Source organism: Prionailurus bengalensis, chromosome C1 (genome assembly GCF_016509475.1).
Source record: "Prionailurus bengalensis isolate Pbe53 chromosome C1, Fcat_Pben_1.1_paternal_pri, whole genome shotgun sequence".
NCBI classification, from domain to species: domain Eukaryota; kingdom Metazoa; phylum Chordata; class Mammalia; order Carnivora; family Felidae; genus Prionailurus; species Prionailurus bengalensis.
Window position 1 is genome coordinate 217,991,418 of NC_057345.1, and position 20,870 is coordinate 218,012,287.

The window sequence follows — 20,870 nt, forward strand, 5'->3', positions numbered from 1 at the left end:
ATAGGAGCAATTAAACAATAGCTTCATTTCCAGCAAATTAACAAGCCTAATAGGTAATTGCGACATAAATGAAGATAAATTTGTTTTAATACAACGAGATAAAAAGAATACAGACAAGAACTGAATCTCAGATTAAGAATTCAGAGTTCATTACTTCATGGCAAACTTGAGAGCTTCACCAGAAGAAACAAAAGTGAGCTTGGCTTTTTAGGGGCTTAGTCGGGCGTCCGACTTCGGCTCAGGTCATGATCTCACAGCTCGTGAGTTCGAGCCCCGCGTCAGGCTCTGTGCCGACAGCTCGGAGCCTGGAGCCTGCTTTGGAATCTGTGTCTCCCTTTCTCTCTGCCCCTCCCCTGCTCATGCTCGCTCTGTCTCTCTCTTTTTCAAAAATAAACATTCCAAAAAAAATTGCAAAAGCGACCTCGGCTTTTTAAACCACGGCCTGTTTTGGATTTGCAGCGTTTCTTCAATGTAATAGAGATATAGTCATGCTTTGTGCCGAGGAACACATGAGGTAAGTCATAAAGGATCCCCCCAACACACACCCACACCCTTTCTCCTGATGACTCACTTAGGGCACAGCTGCCAGCAGGTGATTCTTGTCCAGAGCCTGTCCTGTTGTCACTGACAAGGAAACAAAACAGGCGTGTAGAAGGGCACGTACTTTGCACGCACCCCTAAATTACTTTTGTGACCTGCTCAGTTACGGGGTACCTCTCCTTCCTTATTTGTTACGGTTAGAAAGCTCTGCTGGTGGTTTGTGGTTTGTTTTGGTGGAACGCGGAAACCATCAGCCTGTTTACGGAATGACAGGTGTAGTGTCGGTGCAGACGGCGGGTGGCATGGGACACATCAGCCTCCGAGAGAGCAGTGGGGTGGTCTTCCAGGTAGAGGCAGAAAAGGTGAAAGCCTCGCTAGGTTGAGGATAACCAGTTCCCCTGTGGGTCACCCGTGCCACCGGGAAGATCTAACGTATGTCAGAAAACAGGAACAGGGTCCAGGCCGTCTTTCTAATTTTTTTCTATGTTTGTTTCTTTGTGAGAGACAGAGAGAGACAGAGCACAAGCAGGGAAGGGGCAGAGAGAGAGGGAGACACAGAATCCCAAGCAGGCTCCAGGCTCCAGACACAGGGCTCGAACTCACCAACCATGAGATCATGACCTGAGCCGAAGTCGGGCGCTTAACTGGCTGAGCCACCTAGGCCGCCCCCAGGCTGTCTTTCTACAGGGAACAATATACTCACGTTTCAGGAACCGTAACTTAGAGTAGTTCCTGTGTCCCCAGCTGCTTTGAAAGTTTTTAAACTGTGGAGGTTTCCCTAAACCCTATCTCTGAGCTTAGATCCCCTTAGGAGAGCTCCTTCTGGTAGCTTTGAATCGCGATAGGATGCACGGCCAGCCTGGAGTTCCGTACCCTGTGAGAGTGTCAACCAGGTCTAAGGAGAGCGACAGCAGTTTCGGAGAGGAGTCTCAAACCAGAAGGTCCACATGCCGCTCCAAGCCTCGGGAGCCAGGCTCTTGCGTCCTGGCCGCAGCAACTCTGGCACAGCCCCTCGCCCACCGCACAGCCCCACGCTCCCTTGGTCACGTCCAGACCGACAGGACCCGAGACTTCGTTCCCCACCAGTTGTCCTTCAAACACAGATCCCGTCACCGCTCCTTGAGTGTTTTGCTGGCCCCTGTTGCCTCAGGGATAAAGTCCACACTGCTCACTCCTCTTTGCGTACGAGACCCTTAAACATGCGTATGCGGTTGCCCCTTTGAGCTTTGCCCCCACTGCCTTCTCCTAACGTTCTCACCCGCCATGAGACTCGTCTGCTCGCTCCTTGACCCGCTTGGCCGGTGCCTGTCGAGTGTCGGGGACACCTTGGCCCTAGGAAGGTGAATGGAGCTCGGTATCCAGCATTTCCGGAATAGTTTGGAGCCCTGTGGAATTGATCCACTGTCTTAGAAGGTCTCCACAGGTGTGCTGGTACCAGGCCAGGCCGTGGTTCTTGCTGGTTCACTAACGTCATCAAGCATCCGACAACCCAAGAGGCCTTCAAGAGCTCACATCTCCCTCACTGCCCTCCTCCCTGACCCCCTCTCTCTTTTATTATACTTGTTTTTCTGGCATAGCTTCACCTCTACTCAAACTCAGATAACGTGGAAACAAATCTAAGAGTTGGGAACAGGGACGCCAACAAAACGGAATACACGCCTCCCGTAACATTCACCAACTTGGAGATCTTCACAGTGAGAAAAATCCCACCCCCGATTTCTTTTCATTCCCGACGAAGTCACAAATTCAGAAGTACATAGGTAATTTGGTAATTAATTTCTTCTTAATTAATAAGATAGTTTAATGATCACCGAACTGTAATTTAACACTGAGTTGAGACATTAGAGGATCTTTTATTTGTTCCTGGAAGATTTACGGTCCCTGGTGGTTTCCATTATTTATGGGGGTTCTCCTCACGGTTCCAGAGGAACAGCCGTGAACGGTACGGCAGACATTGCCTTGGGGTGGTAGCACCAGAGGCCAAGACGAAGCCCCATCCTCACACGGTGCTTTCAAAATACTTCTCCTGGAGTAGAATTAGAACCTCACGGGGCGCCTGGGGGGCGCAGTCGGTCGAGCGTCCGACTTCAGCCAGGTCGCGATCTCGCGGTCCGCGAGTTTGAGCCCCGCGTCGGGCTCTGGGCTGATGGCTCAGAGCCTGGAACCTGTTTCCGATTCTGTGTCTCCCTCTCTCTCTGCCCCTCCCCCGTTCATGCTCTGTCTCTCTCTGTCCCAAAAATAAAATAAAACGTTGAAAAAAAAAAATTTAAAAAACAACAACAACAACAACAAAAAGAACCTCGTGCTCGTTGATTTTTTTTATTTATTTGTTTAGAGCACAAGGGGTAAGGGCAAAGAGAGGGAGGGAGAAAGAGACTCCCAAGCAGGCTCCACACTGTCAGCACAGAGCCCCGCGCGGGGCTCGAACTCCAGAACCGTGAGATCGTGACCTGAGCTGAAATCAAGAGTTGGACACTTGACTGACTGAGCCACCCGGGCGCCCTGCTGGTTAATTTTTGTAAGTGTGTCTGTTGTAGATGTTTTAAAGACTATTCTTATGAAATGCATCATGCGTACTTCAATTCCCGTCTCACATTGCTTCCTCAAATTTGGCTCAATTTCTACCAAATATCCATGTGGCATCTCACTGGGGCTCTTCAGTGTCGTCAGATCAACGTGCTTTCAAGGTGCCATCCTTGGCTGCAGCCCCCAGTGCTCCCCACTCCCTGCTCCCCAACATAGCCCGAGTGCGTGGGGCCCACCCTAGAGCCCCGCTTACTCCAGAAGAGGCGCTTACTCCAGATTGACGGCACTCAGGTAGCAGAAGCCATGTCGTGAAGGACGTAATAACGTAGATTTAGGAGCAGAGCTTTGTGAAATCGGTTGGCTGGTTGCTCACCTAGCAATCGGGGTGAGGGGAGGTGAAGGGACGCCACCACCTTGGGGCCTGGTCACTCGGGACCTCTGCTGGGGGTCTGAGCGGATCACGAGTCAAGAAGGGACCGGGGACAAGGCTGTCCTCCGTGGCCCTATCTCTGGTGGGAAAATGGGAACCGCCGACGTGGGGTGACGAAGTTCCTGGAGTGGGGAGCTCGCTGAGGCGAGGGGCCAGGTCATCCTCCTCTCCCCCTGCCTCGGTCCCTAACTTTGCTGGCCTGTAGGTGCTGCCTGAAGAGTTCCCGTTCATTGATTAATTCAAGCAAATCATCTAAACGGGGGAGATATTTCAGTGATTAAATTTACTAACATGTATTGGACTATGCCAAAAATGTCATAATCGTCAATGAAACAAAAAAGCTTAATTCAGGTGCTTAATTGTGGATGTTGCAGAAGCCAGGCGGTGCCGTGCAGGGAGCTCACGGGTGGCCCCTGGCCCCCGGAATCTCTCTACAAGTGGAGAGCAGGGGGCCAGACTTAGCTGCGAAGCATCACATGCCTGGTTCGGGCTTGCTTATTACACGGTCGTCTGTTGACAATCCCGTAGGCCAGGCGCTAGGGATCCAGGGGTATAGAAAGTAGGCTGCAGCCCTTTAACTCGGCCCTGACTGCGTTCACGCGAGTTGTGTGCGCGTGCGTGCGTGTGCATGCCGCCACGCGCTCCGCGGTGCTCACTCACGGTGTGGGGACCCTCCCAGGAGCCACCCGGGCACTGGAGCGTATCGGGGGTGTGGGCCTCCATTGACCATCTGGATGGTCGGAAGAGGCAGGCTCCCTGGGGGAGGGGGAAGGTGTGGCTTCTGAGAAGGAGTTGGAGGAGGGGGGGAGCCATGCCCGGGACGGTGGCGACCACTCGTGCGGCGGCCTTCCGAGCCCCCAGCGCCTTGTGACCTCTGTGGCGAGCCCTGCGTGGCTTGGCCATGAGGCTGGGTTTTGAAGGGATCCTTGTCCTCCCTCGGGTTCTGAACCAACGATGAAGAAGGTTAAGTTGCTAGCTTTTACTGGTAAAGCTGTCCTGGGAAAACGAGGCTCGTCTTTCTGTGGAAACCGGAAACAGGCTGTGTTACCCGGCAGGTTCCACGCCGCACGGGAGCCCCACACCCCTCCCCCGAGCCCCAGGCCCACAGGCCCCCAGATTGGAGGGGGGAGAAGGGACAGCTTGCTGCCAGGAGTCGGGCGTCTGTACAGGGGGGCCCGTTCAGAGGCCAGGAGTGTTCGGGCAGTGGGAATCTGTCTTTGTGGGAGGAAATAACTTGGAGTGGAGAGTCCTCTCCTCAGAGACACCAAACAGTCCCATTTTGCTAAGGAATTTCGCTTATAATGTGCGTCCTCCGGGAGCTCTCGAAGAACCATAAACAGAGCAAGGCCAGGGTGAGATTTGCCTTTGGAACAGACGCCGTGTAGTGTGTTTGGGGGGGGGGGGGGAGGGGAGGCTGCAGTGAACAAGACTGTTGGGGAAGCTGTTTCAGTAACCAGCCACGGAAAAGCGAGGTCTTGGGCCAAGGCAGTGGCCATGAAGAGTGGGAGATTCCGGTGGTAGAATCAGTAATCTGCCGTGTCCCCTGCGGTGGCGGTACAGTCGTGGAGTTTGGTGGGAGGAGCGTGAGGCTCAGGTTGGGCCACGCTGACTCTCCCGGGGAGAAATGCAGTTGGTAATTGGATACGCCGTTCTAGAAAGCATCGGGGGTTCAGACTGGGGAGCCTTTGGCATTGAGATGGAGGAGACTGCCCCGGCAGAGGGCACGGAGGTCAAAGAAAGCTAAGGAAGGCAGTCTAGAGGCACCCACGTTTAAAGAGCCAGAGAGGGAGGCTAAGAAACACAAGTTCCAGCCGGAGGAGGACGCCTGGAAGCCGGCGTCCTGGGAGGACGCAAATGACTCAGGAAAGAAGGGAACCTTCAGCAATGCCGAATGCTGCCCGGAGGTCAAGTGAGACGGCGGCCTCTGGTCAGCCAGTCGCCGGTGGTCTTGGCAGGGGGGCAGGCTCAGCCCCCGGGGGTGGAGACAGGAGCCGGGTTGCAGGGTTCAGAGAGCAGAGGGACGTTCCAGAGAGGTCCGTGCTGGGGGAGGGCTGACTGGAAATGGAGCTCGGCCAACAGCGCGATGAACCAGCCTCGGCCAAGCAGCTCCTGGGTGCCAGTCACCGCGCTGGCTCTCTTTTATCTGCCATCCAAACAAAGAGCGGAAGTTGTGGAGAAAGTGAGGACGCAAAGTGAAAGGATGCATAGACTCTGTCCTGGGAGAGGTAGAGTCTCGTGGGGACGCTGGTGGGTAACGCGTTCCGTCGCCAGGCGGCATTGCCACCCGCCGTGACGCGGCCACACTCGCTGCCCCGGAACCCCAGCTCTGCCACCGGCTCAGCCCCCTGTCTGCTTTATTGACCTCATCTGTGGAACCAGGGCCTGTGGGCATTGAGTGAGCTCTCGGAGGGGACTGCCCGGTGCATCGTCCAGATGGAAGCCACCACGGCAAGGAGGACACGCGGGGTGAGGGGCGGGACCGACTCCCACGGTGACCAGACATTCGTCTCCTCGTTCAGTGTGAATGATTGAAAAAATAAAGTCAAAGCAGAAATGGGGCATCGTGCCAGGATTTAATGAAGTCTTATTTGGGAACTATCGGAGAGTTTTATTTTTACCGCTAATTAGAGGGTGCCCTTTACCATTTTCCGATAAGAAATTTTAAATTTGTGGAGAAAGTTAATGTGTCACTCACTTTTCTTTTTCCTTAAGTTTTTTTTTTTTTTAAGTTTATTTATTTTGAGAGGGAGGGAGGGAGGGAGGGAGGGAGGGAGGAACAGAGAGAGGGAGAGAGAATCCCAAACAGGCTTCGCACTGTCCGTGCAGAACCCGACACAGGGCTCCGACTCACGAACCATGAGATTATAACCTGAGTTGAAGTCGGACGCTAACCACATGAGCCACCCAGGTGCCCTGACCGTTGCTGAAGTTCTTCAGTAAACATCTTTTTATACTGAAGAACGGAAATACCTGTATGAATGTCTGCGTAAGAGTGTGGTTTAAAAAGTGATCTCTGGGTGGTCACTCACATCGAGCAAGAGCCACTACCAGCCCCCGGGCACTCCTTACGTCCTGATTACGGGTACCCTAGTTAAGGGATATCTGTGTCATCCAAATAAAATTTCCGAGTGATGGCAGAAGTGACTTTTAAAACAACACGGAGTCTTGGTACTGAAGGATCCAGTGGTTAAGGAACTTGGTTAGCAGCGTCTGGTGAGAGAGCGAATGTTTCACTACATAGTGGTGACACTGGTTAGGACTCAGGTGTAGCTCATGTCACCAAGGTTGGTAACGTATGTCACCAAAATTGAGGAAGCATCACCTCCCGATGATAAGGAGTCCAGATTCATAGCTCAAGTGATTGGTTTATCCTCTCATTCACACCCACGTATTTATTTATTTATTATTAAAAAAAAATTTAATGTTTATTTCTGAAAGAGAGAGAGAGAGACAGAACATGAGAGGGGGAGAGACAGAGAGAGAGGGAGACACAGAATCCGAAGCAGGCACCACGCTCCGAACCATCAGCACAGAGCCCAACGCGGGGCTCGAACCCACAAACCGCGAGATCATGACCTGAGCCGAAGTTGGCCGCTTAACCGACTGAGCCACCCAGGCGTCCCCACATCCACGTATTTATTTAAAACACGTAAGATACTCCATGTGTTGAATAAGCACATGGAGACAAAAACTCAGTTCAAAATTGCCCAGCCACTGTCATCTGGGGTGATACTCATGTTTTAAATCTGTTAACACTTCAGTGTGGTAAACATCACGAGTAGTTAATGACGGCAGTTCAGGAGAGTGCTGCCTCACTCCGGCTGGTATTCCGTTGCCTTCGGGAGGGGGGCTCATCCACTCAGACGGTCCATCCCGGCTACCCTGGGGGTAGCTCTTGTGAATTCACCCTGACTTTGGCAAGGTGATCCGAGGGATGGACCGTCTCACTGTCTTAGCAGACAGTGGTCACTCCAGCTTTTGCACACCTGGACGATTCACCTGGCAAAGTATTGAAGCGAGGCACTCAGGGACATTACCCCTCGGGTCGCATCCTTGGGACATTCAGCAAGTAACCGTAGGAGCAGTTAACCGTAGGGTAGATTTTGCTTTTCAGTATGGAGGGGGAGGATGGCCGCACCTTACGGGACCGTCACTGCACCTTCCCCTTTCCCTCTTGGTGTTCTTCTGAGTCACCTGCTTTCATTGTTCAGCATTCAGTTTCCGCCCTGTTTTTTATGGGTTATCCTAGGCTCTGAAGCAGTCTGTATACTTCAGAACAAGATATTTGTAAACCATTTCCTTTTGCCGTTTGTTTACGGAGGCAGGAAGGCCACAGAAATTATGGGGAAATTGAACAAACGTGAATAAAAGTTCTAGTAAAGAAAAAACAAAGGTGCTACAGTTCTTAGAAGTCGTAGCTTCAGTTTATGTAATTAATGTGGTAGAACCACAATTAAATGGACAGAAGAATTTTAGTACCTAATGTGTGGCTTTGGCCTTGTACAGCCATCCGGCACTGGGGGAGAAGCCTCACTGTAGAAATGTTCTTTTTGGCCACGAGCTCTCTCCCTCCAGCCTCCAACCGGAAGAGGTAGAACACTCATTTGCACTTGGATTTTCACAAAATGAAGATTTTGTAACATACTTGACTTGTCTTAGAGAGTTTCTCAACTCTCCTCTTAGCATAGAAATCATCTAGAGAAAATGTCTACAGAGCTCTTCAAAGAGCTTAGCCCTTAGCCCAAAGAGCCCTTAGACCTTTTGTGGTCATCCAGCTGAACAGCAACTCTGAGGCCGGGAAGAAGACAAAAGCGCGTCATCGTTGATAATCAGTCCCCCCCCCCCCCCCCCCCGCCACACCTTTTGCTTCCTCCCCTCAAAAAAAGAAGGACATTAACAATCACCCAAACAATCGTGATTTTAAGTCTGCTTACTTTTGGTCTTTGGAAGTTTATTTCACCCAAATGACACATGTTTTGCAGCTGTTGGAATATGAGCTTAGATTTTATTTTTGAGTTCACGTAATGATTTTTAAAATGTTCTAATATATGTCTTCAAAGACCCCCAGATCAATACGCCAATGGTTTTGAAATGACAGAATGCTGCGATATTCCTCTGTAATTTAAACATGATTAGCTGATGAAGGTTATGATCAATACACTGCGGGAAGATAAATTAATTGATATCATCCTTTCAGGATAGGAGGCCTCTTGGAGGTGGGTTGTAACTAATGAAGCTGCGGCTTCGTCTCCAAGAGCCATTTTTTATATCCTGCACTTTGACGTAATCATATTTACACGATCGTTCATTTCCACGAGAGCCATGAGCGGTGGGCAAACCAGTTCCTTATTAAAATTTTGTTCACTCGGAAAAGAAACTGTCGGTCGCCACTCCGTGTGCTCCTTCAGTGTTAGAACCCACCCCTGGGGACGAGGGCTGTGTTCCTTTGCACGGGTGGCTTTCAAAATAGCCACCCTCCGGCCCAAGACAAGGATTGAATACCATTGAACTTCATTACAGCCAGTCCCCAAAGACACCCATCTATTCAAACAAAGGCTATAGTTATTCTGTACTGACACCTATTGGTGTGGGAAGAGTTTTCTTATTGTTGACTTCCTTTCCAATTAAATCTGGCATGCTTTATCAGCGAGCCTATTTGCCAAGAGAGGCTATGGCTGGTTGAATTTAGATTTGTATTGATTAAGATAAACTCCCAATGTGTGAGGTGATGTATTTAAATAAAGTCTTTGATATAATTACATGTCCTCGGAAGTAATTCTGTGCAGTAGCTTATAAAGTTAAGAGTAATTCTTTAGGCTGTGCAAACCCCCCCCCCCCAAAACCCAGTTTTTTGATTCTCCGGGTGGGAGGGGGTTCATTAAATGATCCTATCTTACTTAGCATCACTTTTGCTGCAAGTAACTGGAAGAAATCACGTTAGAATAACTTGAACGGGACAGGTGCGTATTTTTGTTGGTTTCGTTGTAACGAGGTGGTCTGGGCAGGGCTCTTGAGGCCTTTGGTGTAGCCAGGGGGCCAGCTTCTCTTGATATCACAGCTTCTGTCCCCAACGTGGCTGCAGGGGCTACAGCTCACACATGTGCATTTTAAGCAGCAAGAAGGGAAAAGATGTAAGGAAGAAATGGGCCGAGGGCAGCCCTCTGAGGGAAGACTCTTGGAAGCTGCCCCATGCCCCTCCAGCCGTCACCCCACCGGCCAGCGCTGGCTGGGACGGCCGCCCTTAGTCAGGGGGCGGCACGACAGAGTGGAGGAGGCTCTGGGACATGTGCGCTCGCTGCTGCCAGCCGCGGCCCGGAACCAGGGGCCTGGCTGCTGCGGAGGAAGGGAGCGGCGGGCCACAGGGACAGCTCGCGGTCTCTGCCACATCCCCCGTATTTGGAAGCCGGCCTCACGCTGATCTCTTGTGTCTCCCATCCACTAGTTGCCCAGAAGATTGTGGCCACAAGGAAGAAGCAGCAGCTGTCCATAGGGCCCTGCAAGTCGCTGCCCAACTCCCCAAGCCACTCGTCTGTCTGTTCCGCACAGGTGTCTGCCGTGCACATAAGCCAGGTACGCTGGGGGGGTGGGGGGGCAGGCAAGTCCGAACCGAGGGGCGCGTGGCGGTCCCTAGAGTGCTCTCAGCCCGTTCGGAGGTGGATTTCTTTCTTCCTCTTTTTTTTTTTTTTTCCTTTTCCACTTCATGAGTAACAGCATGTTGGTAATTGAGGGAACGTCTCCTTCGGAAAGTGCCGTGGTCAAGTGGGTTTTATGGGCATCATTCTTTACCGTCGCCTGTCTTCACGCTGCCTGTGTTATGAGGCCTGCTGGCTTGGCCAGAGACCCGAGGTGTCCAGGGCGCCCCGCGGTCTTTGCTGGTGATCTAAATTACCCTGCGTGCGTCCTGCTCCCAGTCCGCTTCTGGGTTGAACGGTTGTGGGTGAGCCTCAGCGGCTGACCCAACTACGTGCTCGAATGTGGTAGCCGCCCTCCATTCTGGTTGCCGTCGCCCTTGGGCCCTCCAGACACCGCTGTCTCTCTGTAGTAACCTTTTGGCAAATCGTTTACTTGGAAGCAAACGAAATAACGGTCACTTAAGAACTAGCCCCACCGCCTGCTCAGGATCCCGTGGACCCGGTTTTGCCTGCGTTACGTGTCTTCGATGAACGTTTCTTGGGCAGGCGTGGCGTTGGCACGGGCTGCAGCGGGAGGGTCTGGTAGGACGCTTTCGGGTTCCTTGGGAAATCAGGAGGTAATTGCGTTTACAGTAGGGGCCTATGGAGTCACAGATGTTGATGGCCCCACCGTAGGCCTCTGTCATTTTCTGCGCCTCTTTAAATGTCCTCCCCCAAGCGTTCACATTTTCAGAGTGCGCATTGGGTTCTGTGGCACAAAACCACGCTCTTTCAGCATCTGATCTATGAGGGAACCATAGGGCCCGTTGTTTCAGCCACGCCCTTCATTTTTCAGAGGAAGTAGAAAATAATTACATTTTCACTCCCCCCCGCCCCGCTCCCCACCATTTTTAAAGCAAATGACAGAGACTTCTCTTTCTTAAGTCACTTTTCTTAGGAAAAAACGACTTCACGAGAAGATAGGGATGTTCTAGAGTTAGGCTGTGTTCTATGTGATGCTAATCAACTTGCCACGTCTGAGAAGCTATCTGACCTGTCACGCGGGTGTCTCTTCGGCGTGACGTGCTGACCTGCCGCTTATGACCCCACCGAGGTGGTGGCGTTGGGCTCCTGGAGCGTGCCGTTAGTAAAACCCTGGTGTTTCATTGTTGCAGACGAGTAACGGAGGCGGGAGCTTAAGCGACTATTCCTCCTCCGTCCCGTCGACGCCGAGCACCAGCCAGAAGGAGCTTCGAATCGACGTCCCTCCCACGGCCAACACGCCCACACCCGTCCGGAAGCAGTCCAAGCGCCGGTCCAACCTTTTCACCGTGAGTGTCGTCCCCGGGAGGAGGCTGGAGGGTGACTCCCCACAACTTCAGTTCCCGTCCACCTGTTAGTTGTAGAATCCACACTAAGCATTTGTAGAATCCACACTAAGTTAAGGAGCGGAGCACTGATTTCTGTGGAAGCCTAGGAAAATGATGAGAGGCAGAGGCTGGGGTACTGAGTGAAACGTGCGTGTCGCGGGGCGCGGGGCATTCGGGTGCGGGTGTCCAGTGAAGAGTGAGGACTTGTGGACAGTATTTATGACCTCGTGATCGTCTCCGTCTCCAGAGAAAGACTGGTCACATTGGCTACGAGGAGGTGACAAAACTGTGCCAGAGTTCCCAGACGTGTGCCTGTAACCTGCACGTGAGACACATAAGCCATTTCGATGCACAGATTCCCCTCCTTCTTCTCAGGCTTAGCGCCTGAGAATCTACCACTGGGGGTGGCTCTCGGCACCAGGAGCCTTCAGTGTTTTTTTTTTTTTTTTTTAATTTTTTTTTTCAACGTTTATTTATTTTTGGGACAGAGAGAGACAGAGCATGAACGGGGGAGGGGCAGAGAGAGAGGGAGACACAGAATCGGAAACAGGCTCCAGGCTCTGAGCCATCATCAGCCCAGAGCCCGACGCGGGGCTCGAACTCCCGGACCGCGAGATCGTGACCTGGCTGAAGTCGGATGCTTAACCGACTGCGCCACCCAGGCGCCCCTACCTTCAGTGTTTTTAGAGGCTCGTGGACGTGAGGCTCTCCTCTTGGACTGTTCTTCAGAGTCACTTATGGAGCCTTTTAGAAACTGTAACTCAGCTGTCTGGGCTTAGATTTATGAACTCAGAGTCTGTATGTGGGCCCCAGGCATGTGTAGTTTTTAGAAGCTCCCTGGACGATTGGGAGGCAGAGAACCCCTGAACTAGGGGGGAGGCAAAGGTGCTACTACTGAATCCCTTCCCGTCCACACAGCGGACATTACCAATCAATCGTGAAAGGCTCTGCAGTTGAGCCCAGAACTCCAGGCAGAACAAATGTCCTGTGACTGGAGTCGTTTGACTTGAGAAGAACATTTTTCTTTCTTGGGACCAGGTCTGTGCATTAAAAATACATGCTTTTGTTTTGTTTTATTTATTTTATTTTATGACTATTTTTGAGAGAGACCGAGTGCGAGCAGGGGAGGGGCAGAGAGAGAGGGAGACACAGAATCCGAAGCAGGCTCCAGGCTCTAGCTGTCAGCACAGAGCCCGACACGGGGCTCGAACCCACGAACTGTGAGATCATGACCTGAGTTGAAGTCGGATGCTTAACTGACTGAGCCACCAGGTGCCCCAGTATATGCTTTTAACGTAGTGGTTGTCAACCAGGGTGTTTTTGTTTCCTGGGGATATTTGGCAGTTTCTGGAGAAACTGTGAGTTGTGACAACTGGGAGCTGGTCGGGTCATGGGTAGCACCCGGGGTTGCTGCTAAATATCCTACAAGTACCAGCCAGCCCTACACCAGAGAGTCACCCGGCCCCTAATGTCAGTTGGTGCCCCGTGTTAACCCACTGGACTTGTCCTTTTGGTGGATTGCTGCTGACCGAGGTGCGGATAAGCCCAGTGTTTCCTGTCTTGACCTAAAGGGGGGCTCTGCAGGGGTGGCTGGGGGCCCTGCTCACCTGCTGCCCTTATTTAGAGATGGCGTTCTGGTGACCTGTGTGGCTGCCGAGCACGGTAACCCCCCCGCACCTTTCCTACCAAGTTCGAGGCCACTTTCCCACTGGATGGTCATAACCGCCAAGGTCGGCTGCCACCGGGCCCGCCCCTTTTCTGTGCCGTACCACGTCGGTTCTGGCAGATGCTGCTGCTGCGGGAGGCCCAGAGCGAGGACCAGACAGACCAGGCTCGGACCCCAGCCTCCACTGCTGGCCGCTGGTCCCCCTCGGCGAGCTGCTTAGACTCTCTGAGCTGCAAACTGCAGCATTCTCTGGACAGTGCTGCTGGAGGAATCCCCCGTGGGGGCAAAGGGCCTTCGTGGCCTGGCCTTTGTTTTTCTCTCGGTGCTGTTGCAGTCAGAAAAAGGATTTCGGACGGCGCGAAGCAAAAGCAGGTGCAGGACCACGTGACAGCCTGGGAGGGAGGGGAGGCGGGCGTCTGGTTTGCTTAAGTTCGTTCATGGCTTCAGAGGCCGCGTAGTGAAATTACACACCCAAGAGTGATAGCAGTCCCCAGCTCGGCCCGACACTGGAGCCCCGTGCACCCCAGGCCAGGGTCTTTGGCTGCGGAGATGTCACCCACAGACAGGCTGTGTGCTCACTTGGGACTCGTGGACTCGGGACACCAAGTCCCGAAGGCGCGGGGAGGGTCGGCGGTGAGCAGGATGCCCCTCGGGCACGAGTGAGGGAGCAGTGAGGGCTTCGAACACAGACCAGGAAGTTCTCTGTATCCTTGCCACACCTGTTAGGGCCCAGCCAGAAGAAAGGACACTCAGGCTCACCGTCATTTCCCAGGGTCGCGTTTACCGGTCCCTGGCTTTGGTCTCTATTCCAAGGAAAGAGGTGAGAAGCCAGGGAATATCGTTAAAAAGGGGGCTGTCGATAAAGAGAGCGGTGGCCCATCCCCATTCCTGCCCCTTACGAGGCTGGCTCTGGAGTTGGAACGTGCCAGAAAATCTTATCCCTGGCCCTGCCCACTAGGTGACCATGACAACCCCGGTCGCTTACAAAGGAGAAAACTTTAAGGCAGGAAGAATGCAAGTAATAATAACTCAGTTAATACATACTTCCTTGCCATCTGCAGAGACTGGTTTTCCTATCTGTCAGGAGTAGTTCTTGCCAGAGTCAACCCACGTTCAAGGGAAAGTGTTGTGGAGAAGAAGAAGGGGCGAGAGAGAGCAGAGAGGTGAGGATATGGTCTTTTTGCTGCTGCTTTGGGCCGTGCGTGCGTCCGAGAGGAGGCCGGACCCCCAGCTGTCCCGGCCAGGCGAGGCAGGCGCCAGAGCCAGCAAAAGTGCCCCCTGAGGGCTACTGAAAACCCCCTTTCGTCATGCCAGGAGCAGCGTATCTGATAACGCAGAAGCCTGCCCATGAACCTGTTAGTTACTCCTGCCCACTCTCTCTTTAAATGTTGGAAAACAGCCTGAGAGTAAACCGTTTCAGAAATTGAGTCCAGCTGCGCTGCTGTTCTTGGCGGGAACAGAAACTTGGGGTTATGAAGAAGCCAACGCCACGGTGGGTTTGCCTCATGGTGTTTAAGGAGAAAGGCTGCGATCCCAGGCGGGAGCCAGATGTGGGCCATTACTGGGTTTGACGTCGAACGAATCCGTGGCGGTGGTGATGGTGACGTGTGCGTATTTTTAAGGTGAAGAGCTTAGAAATATTAACTCCACTAGATGTCAGTGTCATCCAAGGAATGAAAAGCGGCAAATTAATTTTGAAATTGTAGCAATTAGGGAACTAGATTCTCATTACTAGTAGCGTGCACCTATTTTTAAATACGTAAAATTCACAGGCTCTTCATACCTGGCAATCGTTGGTAATTACGGGCTCAAATTGGCAAAACGTGTATTTATCTAAAAGCGTCTAGTAGGAGGACAGATGTGCCTTATGGCGAACATCTTAGTAAAGATCCCTACAGCCTGGAATTGTAACACCCGGGTGAAGGGGCGCTGTCCACCTTATTTATTAGACCGTCATAAAGAGGCCAGAGTTAATTAAGTAGTACACACATCATTTTTCAAATACCGTGCTTATAAATTTCACAGGATAGACCTGTAACGTACCCACCACTCCGGGCTCACGTTTTGCAGTCACAGATGTTTGTTTGCATATACGTGCGTTTTTAGACAGAAATCACATGCACTCTAGAATAAACTGGGATAAACACACAAGCTAGAATAAACTTAAAATCGCTCCTGTGGTAGCCAGTTCGTGTTACATTTGCAGTAGGGATCCATCAGAAGCTAAATAATACCTTAACTTTGCTTTTTGCTTTGGAAAAAAAAAAAAAAAAAAAACCACGGTTTTGAGAAAAAGAAGTATTAAAAGGCTCCGTCCATTCAGTGTTTGGTTTTCTAACATGGGTTCTTAGGACAGTTAATTCCGTGTCGTTGCACTAAAGTACATGTGGTTAAGATGTTGTACAAGAAAATATTTTCATACAGAGGAGTAAAAAACACGTGCACATACGTACCACCCAGCTCATCAAACACAAGCATTTTGCTGCCGCTGCTGCTCCTACGAAAGAAATAACACATCTTGGGTAAAAGTTGATGCCCTCCAGGTGTGCGTCCTGAATACAGCCCCCAACCCCCCCCCCCCCCGACCCCTGCCACGTGTCTGAGGATCAGCATGACCTTGAGTTTGGTGTTTATCGTCTGTATCCGTGTCTGCAACTAAGGCATGTGTCTGTGACTGCGCGCTGCCTTGCCTTGCCTCTTTTCAGATGTTAAAATAACAGTGTCATTGACACGATCCTTTCAAAACCTCACCCTGTCACGCCGATCCCATTAGAACAGAGCCAGGCGTACCCAGTGACCACGTTGTGAAAAGACTCCAAGAAACCCTCCGTAAAAACAGGCAGCGAGGTTCATGGTGTGAATAGACGCGTTTGTGTTTTGTGTGTCATAGAGGAGAGTGTGGGTCCTGTCACCGTGTGGCCCGGCAGCCTTTGACTGGCGATGGCTTGCAGGGGAAAAGCAGGCTTCTGTCCGGCGGTGAGGGCTCTTCAGCGATGCTTCCTGTCCCCGTGCGCAGCTGGCGACGGGGGTCCCCTCCATGGCTTCTTGCATCACGTGGGGAAAGGTAAACATTTTTGCAAAGACGGAGGTGGCGACGGGGCTGTCTCTCTCTTCCTGGCCCCCGTGTTCGGTGTCGGCGAGGGTGGAGGTCTCTCTCCGGGCCGCTGCCGACCCCCTTGCGGAGTGTGATCAGCCCTTGTTGGGCGCCAGCTGTGTGCACCTGGCCGGTCGCGTCGCGTGGTGACTCCTGACACGTGCAGCTGGCGCCCGCAGCCGCTCTGTACCGGAGGCTGTCACGGAGCCATTTCAGCACGAGCACAAGGATGCGCTGCGGCTGGTGTCGTCTCAGGGCTGGCGGATGGCTCAGGGGATCTTACTGCAGACACGTGCGCCGCGGTGCTTATGTCCGGCGGGTTTGTCTCCGTGTGGCCCTTGGGTCTCTGTCCTGTTGGCGGGTACTGCAGCCTGCTGGGGGACAGCAGTCGTGGGACTGAGGATCGCGGTCCCGGAGACGTCCGTGTTCTGGCCGTCTCCACCAGAACCTTAGAGCCGTCCGGGAGCCTCTGGGGCATTTTGGCGGTGGAGTCTTACCAACTTTCAAGGTCATTCACCTCCCAGTGCATGATCAGACACTGAGTTTGGTTCTCCAGAACCTGCTTCCGCAGGATCTGGAAGTCTCCTGCTCAGAGACAGGGGGACCGTGGGGACAGATGTGCTGCCTTGAGGAAGATGTTAATTTTTTGTTTGTTTTGTTAATGATTCTGGTTAATAGAGAATAATGAAGGTGGATTTTTCAAATTGGGAAATTTGGAATTAACCAGATTTCAGAAGTATCATTAATGATCTCTGTTGATTAAAAAAAAAAAAAAGTTTTTTGTTTTTTTTTTTAAATATTATCACTGGGAGCTTTGAATCTTACTTTGCAAATAGATACCTCGAGTTCCGACTTGCCTGAGCACGTTAGGGTATGGCAAAAGGAGAATTCAGGGCTACTTCATAGCTGTAACTGTACGTTATTAATTAAAGAATTAATTAGAAGAGTGAGCCCCTACCCTGTGGCTAAAATTCATGACAAGGAATGGGCTCCCTCTTAGCCCAAATGGACAAACTCTCTTCTACATTTTTCTTCAACTTTCTCTGTGCTGCTGGTTTTATGTCCTGTTACCCCATGCCAGGCTTCTAGCCTCCTAAAGAAAAAAGGTGCACAGTGCCTGGCACGTAGTAGGTGTTCAGTGAACGTTGGCTCTTACACCAGCAACGTGGCATGTTCCCTAACGAGCACACATGCTCTTTGAAGCGCCGCATCTGAGTTTATCGCGGGGACTTTCCTCTCTCGCCCCGTGACGTTGCCCCTTTTAGTATTTAAAAAAACTCAGCTGCCCTGTCTTACACCCCTCGGAAACTGGATTTCATTAGCTTTTCATTGCAGCACTGGACACCGCAAAGTCTATTCATTTCATATATCATCTCCGATTTGAAAAGCACATGAAAATGTTTCTCCATTTTCAATATTGCGTGAGTAATGTTCCCATTGAAAAGTAATGGAGTGAAGTTGTCACTTGTCAGCACAGTTATTAAGGAGGACGAGTTTCAGATCTTTCTCTCATAATAAAATAAATCTGTCAGAAAATCATTGTGCTCACACTCTCTCTCATGCCATCGAGAGACGGAGACTGAGCCGCGGCGCGCCTTCCACTTGCCGAAGTCACAGCATGCGCGGGGTCGCGTCTTCCCCGGGCAGCACGCGGCCACCCTCCCCGCCGGTCGCCCGCGCCCGGGGCCGTTCACGGAACGTGGACAGCTCCACCAACAAGGCTGTTCGACCAACCTGCCCAACCAAGCTGCTCGTTTCCTCCCAAGCGCTGATATTTTGCCAGAAGAGATACTTTCAACTTTTTCCCCCTCTGTTATGTTTTGCAGTGTGGCAGGCCAGTTGGATGTGGAGGGTGTTGCTTTCTAACCATCCAGAAGCAACACTAAAAAATTTTTAAAAAATCAAAAACATGAACGGCACCTAGATACGAATGAAGGGTGTACTGTTCAATCGCCCAGCTCCGTTGTTAGCAGAATTTAGAAATCCTTCAGACGTTCGTTAAATATATACGTTTACGTGGTCGGTTTCTCAACCAAGCTGCAAGGAAGGAGGCCTCTGCTCCTTGGCTGTATTCACTGCAGGCCCAGAACGTGTTTTCCTGTTGGGTGTTGCTTCGCTACATGGTCCATTGGTTTCCAGTAATTGAATTTTGAACTCTTTTAAAAAAAAGAATTAAAAGGTAATTCTGTGGTGGAAAAGTAGGGAGAAAAGTTGAGAAAAGCCTGTGTAAAATGACAGATCAGTGGAAATTCAAAGTACTAAACGGTCTGCTTCTCGGACGTGCGTGCATACACGCGCACGCCGTCCGTGGCTTCTCCGTATGGGTGTGCAGAAACTATTCAAATAAGGGCAGACCTGCAGATCCGTGAACCGCAGCCCTCACCCAAATGCTAACTTTATTTTTGCTTTGCAGTCTCGGAAAGGGAGTGACCCAGACAAAGAGAAGAAAGGCCTGGAAGGCCGAGCAGACAGCATCGGGAGCGGTCGAGCCATCCCAATTAAACAGGTACGCCGTTTCCCCCTTTCTTCCCTTCCTGGCGCTGGAGGCACACCTCGGGTCTCTCCTTGCTATGATGCTGGCTCGTGCACCAAGGTTTGTTTGATGTGCTCTGTTGATGAATGTAGAAGTCACTCACTTGACATCAATTAGAAGAGGTTCCTGTGTGTATTAAAATAGGATCATTAGAATAAGAAGAGGGAAAATGTGACAACAGATCTAATGAAGTACAGTCTGCCCGCTGCATATGGAGAGTGTTTCGAGGCTGAGCTGGCTTCAAAGGCTGCCTTTGTAGCTCGGCTTTGATTGGGCCGCTGGCCGCCAGTCGACAGGGGTAAATCAGATCGCTGTACAAGAGCCCCTTGTGATCACAGGAATAGCCCGATGTGGCCCTAATTTGCTCTCGCAGACGGACATCTGAACACTGTTTCAGGCTGGTTTGTAACAACGAGGCAATTAGTTGTGATAATCATAGCCGGTGTGTCAGCTGCGCGCTCTTGTTTGTAATTTGCTAATGAAGGAATTGTAACTTTGATTAGGTTCAGTTTCATTTAGACCTTATTATATAAAGGAACATTTACAGCTGTAATGTGGGGCCTTAATTAAACTTCCTCATTACACAACAGGACTTGAATTCAAGCATTTGTTTTGGCCTGTGTTGCTAGCCTGGAATAGGTTTTCATTAGCCCAGAAACCGGGAACCAAATGACTTTGTGTCTCAAGTAAAGTGGGAATTCACGTGACGTATTTTGCTGTTACGTTCCCAAGGAAAATAAAAATAAAGACTTCGACCCGGCACTGTGGCTCCTGGAAATAGCGTCTTTTACTTTGTGAAAGTATTTGCGAAGTCCAGTTGATTGAGAGTGCATTCTGCTTGAGAGAGAGAGGAGGGGAAAAAAAAAAAAATCCGTGGGCAGAATAATAACTCTGCCTCCCGAGAACACGGCTGTGACCAGTTTGTCCCTCTGGGTGATCGCTCTCTGTCAGCTTCTACTGCGGGCACCTAGGCCGTTTCCCAAACCCTTCGGCAGCCCGGCTCGGCCCCTCACAAAGGGGCCAGAGTCTGGCTCACACACACCTTTGTGCCATCAGGAGTGCAGCCGCAGGGGCCGGGCAGGTTCGGTGTGGACGTACCGGAACAGGTTGGCTAGAGCCCTGGCATCCCGGGTGAGGCCCGAGCAGGCACTCCACGGGGTGTTTTCACAAGAGACGTTCAGTTACTTTTTCTTTCTTTGTGTGCCTTCATTTATAAATGGAGCCGTCTAATAAGGCGATTTCAACGTGTGATTTTTCTGCCACCGACGCCGTTTCAACCAGAATTATGAAAACCGTTTAACTCATTTTTCTCTCATTTAAAACATCGGTCCTGGGACCTTTCCTTTTGGGAATATTAAAACTTAATTCCAGACTGTTTCCTTAATTCACGCCTATTGCCGAGGAGGGGGGTGCTGTCCTCTGCGCGAGCCGGGCGGGCCCCCGGTGTAATTGGAACCTTCACTCAATCTCTACCCGGCTCGTCTGCAGCGGGCGGGGGGTGGGGGTGCTTTACGGGCCGGGTTTTCAATACGTGTGCCGATTGGAGTTGACCGTCAAGCATAAAATGAGTATTATCCAGTCCTTGGAAGCCTTTCAATTGTGAATGTTCAAAATAATCACGTCAAAATCTAAATCGTGGTCTGATTTCCCGAGGAATCATAGTTGGGGAGCACGTGCAGTTAGTTCTCTATCCCCCGTAGCTGCCCCCGCGTGCAGCCACGGGTGGGCCCCTCCCCGGAAGTGCACACCTGTCAGAGCCCCCCGCTGCGGCAGAATGTTCCAGGCCTCAGATTCCTCATCTGTTAAGTGGGCTCTGGATGATACCGGCGTCCCCCGTAACGCCGGGATGCAGACATGCCAGAGAGAATTTTTTTTTAATTCCAGCAACACTGGATTTTCAAATCAGTCCTGCTCGGGGTTCTTTCGTTGGAGCCTTTCTGTGGGTCACTGGGATTGATGTGGGTCCAGAGACGGTCATATAGATTTGTCTCCCACGCCCGTGTGTGCCGTGTTTATAAAGGAGCCGAGATCATTAGAGATGGTCTGAATTCCTAACCCTCCCAGCGTCGTGACTCCAGCCAGAGGAAATGAGGAGCCGGG

General features: G+C 51.4%; 1 protein-coding gene across 10 annotated transcripts in view; it reads left to right on the plus strand.

The window, feature by feature from the left end:
• Window positions 1–20,870, plus strand: part of AGAP1 (ArfGAP with GTPase domain, ankyrin repeat and PH domain 1) — a 552,763-nt gene that overhangs the window by 258,123 nt on the left and 273,770 nt on the right. For all 10 annotated transcript variants that reach the window (XM_043578237.1, XM_043578238.1, XM_043578239.1 and 7 more), the window contains 3 exons: window positions 9,939–10,066; window positions 11,283–11,438; window positions 18,651–18,743. In XM_043578237.1, the coding sequence (XP_043434172.1) occupies window positions 9,939–10,066; window positions 11,283–11,438; window positions 18,651–18,743 (377 nt within the window). The remainder of the gene's footprint in view (window positions 1–9,938; window positions 10,067–11,282; window positions 11,439–18,650; window positions 18,744–20,870) is intronic.